This window comes from Geospiza fortis, unplaced genomic scaffold (assembly GCF_000277835.1).
Source record: "Geospiza fortis unplaced genomic scaffold, GeoFor_1.0 scaffold55, whole genome shotgun sequence".
Lineage (NCBI taxonomy): Eukaryota > Metazoa > Chordata > Aves > Passeriformes > Thraupidae > Geospiza > Geospiza fortis.
Window position 1 is genome coordinate 10206365 of NW_005054308.1, and position 5669 is coordinate 10212033.

Here is a 5669-nt window from a genome sequence, read left to right on the forward strand (position 1 = left end):
AGGAATGCACGAATGCCCATTAGGGACTGCCACATGTGAATCACGGCACTGTGCAGTTCTCAGCACGCTGGAGCCAGGACATGTGATCCGGCGAAGGGTTTGCATCCGGATGCCAACACAAGCACCGGAGCCGCGCTCCCGGCCCCGAGCGCGCCCGGCTCCGCGCTCCGCAGCGCTCCACAAAGGGCTCCAGTGCCCCTTCCCCCCCAGCTTTCCCTCGGTGCCTCAGACAACCCTGCATCCCACCCCTGTGCCACCCCCAGATGCACTTCAGGGCAGGTAGAAGAGGGGAAAAAATGAAAGGTGGGGGGGGGAAAAGCAAAACGAAGTGCGGCGGCTGTGATTTGGGTTTGAGCGGGTGGCGGGGGGGCCGTGAGAACTCCGGCAGGCTCCGCGTTTCCATCCGCGGCTCCTCGCTCTGCCTTGCAGCGGGTGGAAATTAGACCGAAAGTTGCTGTAAAGACTTGCAAATGGACCGCATGGCAGAGGGGGAGGCTGGGGATGGCTGAAACACGCTGCGGTTCCAGGGGGATTAGGCTGGCTCCCAAGGGCGAACTTTAATTAAAGGTACCACAGGGCACAGAGTACGGGAATTCTTAGCATCCTCAGTTCTGGTCTAAAAGCTGCTCCTGTTTAACTTTATCCCCAGGCTTTTTGAGCAACCACCTTCCCCTCTGGCAGTACTACTACATCCATTTTTTTAAAGGACCAGAAGCTGTCATGTTAAGAATTAGATTTTTGGGTTGGTAGGGTTGGTTTGGTTTTGGGTTTTTTTGGGTTTTTTTTGTTTTGTTTTGTTTTTTTGGTTTTTTTTTGAAAGTGAGTATTAGACAGCATTTTTTGCAGTATTACATAACATCTGAAAGTGCAGAATAAACTCTGCACTTTTAAATATGTAACTCTAGCTCCAGTACATCTATTTTATGTACTACATATAGAAATATAAGTATTTTCTATTGATTTCTGCACAGCTAAGCACACAGTTGCATTTTTATACAACTCCTGGTGTAAAGGACTTTACCTATCAGTGGGAGTTTTGCCATTAACTTGAGAGACATCCTGACAGGCAAAACCCAGTGGTCTGTAAAAAACCTTGTGCTAAATGACCAGAAACTTGCTCAAAGTACCAAAAATGAAAAATTTTGGCTGGCTGGGTCCTGGGCTTCTCATTTTGGCACTTAAATTTGCTGGGGGGGCTTTGCACAAGCCAGAGAGCAAAAAACACGCCTGTCCTTTGCTCCTGAGGAATTCAAGAGCATGAGACAGTTCTCAAGTGAAATAGTTTGACGTAAGCATAGTGGATTTGGCATTTGCTTCTTGGATATCACTTTCATAACGTAATACACCCAAGTTTTGGCCTAATTCCTGCGAAAAACGGGCACGATTAACCATTGTCACGCATTTTTCTCTCAGAACTGATGTTGGTAGCAAAACAACTCTTGTCTCTCTACCCACCACCAGTTCCTGTGAAGAGTTCTCCAAATTAACTCTAACCAATACTCGTTTTAGCTGAAATCCAGCACTGCCTGGTCAATGCTGGCGATGTGGGATGTGGAGTGTTTGAATGCTTTGAGAACAATTCTTGCGAGATCCGAGGCTTACACGAGATCTGCATGACATTCCTGCACAACGCTGGAAAATTCGATGCCCAGGTAACACGGGGAGATGTCCTACCTGTCTGCTTGCTTCTAACACACACTTGGCATGCACTGCAGCTCCTTAACTCATCTTTGCACCAAAAAATTCCCAGAGCCGGTCTACTTGCCGTGATTCACTAATTCACTAGGAATATTTTGGCTGAAAGGTCCAGAATCAGGACCTCAGGACAGTAATAAAGCAGCAACCTGTCCTAGGAGGCAGGGTGGCTGTAGCTGCAGCTGCCTGGATCCCTTCCACCTCCTGTACCCAGGATAACTCCAGCAGAACCCTTCATGGAGCCAAACATGGGTTTAAGAAACCTTGCCGGCTTAAGCCTGTACACCATGTTTGTTTAAAGCTGACTATGAGGTCTAACCTGGACTCCCAATTCATTTAGAATTATCTCAGTATTTCCCAATGGGCAGTTGGCCCTCAAGACTTGCACACAACCAGCCCAGGCGACCTCCCGAAGCTGCTGTACCCAAGCAAGCCTTGGGTTCGAGCACTGACGTTAAAATACGTTACTTCCATGGTATGTGGCATTAAGTTGGTCTCCTTCATTTTCTCCCCAGACCATTTATGCATCATTGGAGCCATCCTGTTATTATGTCTTGTAAACCTCCTCTCCCATTTCAGAGTGGAGGGAAGGGAACATTCCGACAGGCCAGCGGCATTTGGCCTGACCAGGCAGCTTCCAGAATAACTTGACTAAAAGCACCAGCTCCATGGCACTGCTAAAAGTGTGGCACAAAGTAGAGCTCTCCTCAGGATCCAGCCTGTCCCATGAGGGGTGCTGGGACCACCCAGCAGGGAGCACTTTTTTGGAGTGCTGGAGTTTTAGGTTCAAATGCTCAAGGATGTACGAAGGGCATGGCTACTCATTAAAATGGGAATTGCTGCTTTTGTGGGTATCTGGAAACCTTCAACTTAATTTCCAAGTGGCTTCCAGAAAACACTCGTTTATTTTTGCACAATGTTTCTGTCAGTGGACAGAGCTGACCAAAGGAGTAGGGAAGGAAAGTTGGGAAGGCAGGGAATGGTGCCTGTGGAGGCTGAGAGCAGCCATTGATGCCAGATCCCCAGGTACTGCTCATCAAACACACACTGTCTCACATCCAGCCTGTCCCCAGTGCAGAGCAGGAGCGTTAAACCCCTGGAGCTTTATTTAACATGAAGGTGACCTTAGCCTCTTCTATGACATGGCTTTTCACAGCTCCTGTCTGTACCATCCCCAGTTATTTCAAGCTGCATTAAATGACAAGACTAACACTGGCCATTTTCTTCTCTGCTCTGAAACCTGAGAACTGATGTCAGTTTGGGTTTATATAAGAATTCTCTTTTTCACCCCTATTTGCCTACTGTGCTGTGTGTGTTTGTTCCTAGAGGGAAGGGCAAGGGAGTGCCTTTGGTTTGGGAAACAGAAAGGGGTGAAGCAGCTCTTTGATGAGCAAGAAACATTTCTGCCTTGAAACAATTTGGGGACAACATCTGCTTGCAGTTCTGGGTGAATCTTACTTAGTGTCAGTGGAGTTGGGGCAGTGGCACTCTTGGGATAAAGGGGAGCAAGGCTTTGGTCTTCATGGAGCACCTGCATAAAGAATCTGAGGCTGATGAAGAAGTGGAGGCATTGCCTTCCATGGGCCTGTTCTCAGCAAAGCACAGGGAGTCTGAGCAGAGCTGTAGCTGCAGGGTCCAATAAAAGAGGAAAGGAAGGGGTAGGTTTGATGCCCACTGAGCAACTGAGTGAAGGAGTCACAGTGGTTAAAGAGACGCTGCTAAAGCAGCTTTCCTCCACCTTATTTTTTAGCTTCTTGGTGTGATTTTCTTAATCTCACTTAGAATTTCTTGCAACAGGCATGAAGACACTGTAGGATTATGATGATTATTGTTATTAGTGCTGATTTGAGTCCCTCTCTGAGGTAGAAAATACTGATAGCTGGGGAATAGGGCAGGTGCATATAGATCATCCATAAGTGTTTCTGAGTTTGTAAAATAATTTTAAAATTATAAAAAAGCCCTGCAGTTACTGAATGGTATCTGCTTGTGGTCCTGAGGAGCTCAGCCATGGCAGGATGCCCTCTCCTTTGTGGGAACCTGTTGTTATGCCACCCTGGAAGCAAACTAATCCAGTAACTCCAGCACTGAATTACTTCAAGGTGCTTGCTTTTGCTCTTTTTGCTTTTGATCTTTCCCTCATTGGGCATTCAGCTGTTGGGGCAGAGGAAAGCTCAGAGTAGCAGTGAGGAAGCCCTGGGTGTTTCAGATCCACTGGGATAGCAAAGCTGGGGAACTTGGCAGGGTCTTTAAGGGCAGAGAAACAGAGAAGAAGGGGAAAGCCATGAAGTGATATCCTTAGCTCTGTAATAACCCTTGACATTGTCCTGCAGAGAAGCAGCTGGCTGGGCATAAATCAGCTGCTGTGCTTAATGGACAAAAATACAGACCTACTCCATTTCTTTCCTTCTCAGGGAAAATCCTTCATTAAAGACGCTCTGAAGTGTAAGGCTCATGCCTTGAGGCATAAATTCAGCTGCATCAGCCGTAAGTGCCCTGCCATTAAAGAGATGGTGTTCCAGTTACAGCGGGAGTGCTACCTGAAGCATGACCTCTGCTCTGCTGCCAAGGAGAACGTCCAGGTCATTGTGGAGATGATTCACTTCAAAGACCTGCTGCAGCATGAGTAAGTGCCTCCGTGCTGGTGCAGTCAGAGCGTGGGAGCTCCTTCCAGGAGTGCCAGTGGGCTGTGCATCTGCCCAAGAGCTGGTTCACCTCCTTCTGGCCTTAAGCACCTCTCGTTTTCTCATGTACAGCACCAAGGTAGAGCTCTCTTTGCAGGGCCCCTTGAGGTTTGTGTACCAGGGGTGAGATGTGGCTGTGCAAGGAGGTGAAATGAGTTGGGAGTTGGATGTGCCAGTCCCCTTGGTGCTCTGGCAAGTACACCATGGGTGTCTGCCATTTCCAGAGGCATCTCACAATGCTTTTTTTGTTTTCTGAGCTCAAAGGCATCGTTTTGACCTCAGTATCCTGTTAGAGGTGACAACTAGAGAAGGGGAAGGAAGGTTTATGCAAAGTTGTCAGCAAGATGATAATTTCTTCTTTAAATACATACTTTGAAATGTCTTGTAGTTAATTGTCCCTGAAAGAGCTGCAGTCCCCCAGGTAATCTCCCATTCATCTTATTCTTTATTAATCTGAGATGCTTTTTAATAAAACATGGGGTTGTACAAAAATGAAGGCACAAGTCAGATTTTTGAGGACTTCATTCCTCTGACTGGGAGCACAGCTGTCCTCCGAGGAATGGCAGGCACAAATCCTACTTGGAATTGATCAAAGCTGCTACATGACAGCAACAAACCAAGCACAAGCTGTTTGTACTGACTCTTTGTGCACAAATGCAAAAATCGGAGCCTGTTTTTCTTGCAGGTGAACATCTCACTCCTGCAACAAGAAGGCTGAGCCACAGCCTGGCATCAGGCTTAACCTTAGAGCATCTTCCTACCACACCTCTGTGCCTTGATATTAGCACAGAAACTCAAATCCCAGCAGTCACGGGAGACAATTTTTTTTTTGCAGAATCACTTCTTTGGGGGAATTTTAGCCTTGCATTTTATGTTCCTCATGGCCCAAAGGAGCTCTGATTCCCTTAGTGCTGCAAACCACCCCCCACTAATACTTCAGCTGCAGTTGCAGAGAAATGCTTCAGTGCCAATTTACTCCCATAAATCCTGTGCTGTGGTTTGTTCCAGCTGGACGTGGTGGCCTGAAAGCAAAGCCCTTTCCCTGGACATTCCTGGGGCTGGGATCAAAGGCATGGCTGGGGGCAGAGCTGCTGTGCCCCGGGCCATGAGCAGCATCCTGCTGGCTGAGGGAGAAGGGCAGCAGGGCTCCATCCTGCCCAGCAGCACCTCTCTGGGCACTGCCTGGGCTGTGTCAGCAGCTATAAATTGGGTACTTGGCACCAATTAACCCCCCCATCATTTGGGGATGAAAAGAACTGTGCGAGCCAAGAGCCTGTCCGAGGAGGAGTGAGT

General features: G+C 47.9%; 1 protein-coding gene across 1 annotated transcript in view; it reads left to right on the plus strand.

Moving 5' to 3' along the window:
• The first annotated feature begins 220 nt into the window (after positions 1-220).
• Positions 221-5669, plus strand: part of STC2 (stanniocalcin 2) — an 11189-nt gene continuing 5740 nt past the window's right edge. The window contains exons 1-3 of the mRNA XM_005418803.2: positions 221-279; positions 1510-1652; positions 4107-4318. Of these exons, the coding sequence (XP_005418860.2) occupies positions 264-279; positions 1510-1652; positions 4107-4318 (371 nt within the window). The 5' untranslated portion in view covers positions 221-263. The remainder of the gene's footprint in view (positions 280-1509; positions 1653-4106; positions 4319-5669) is intronic.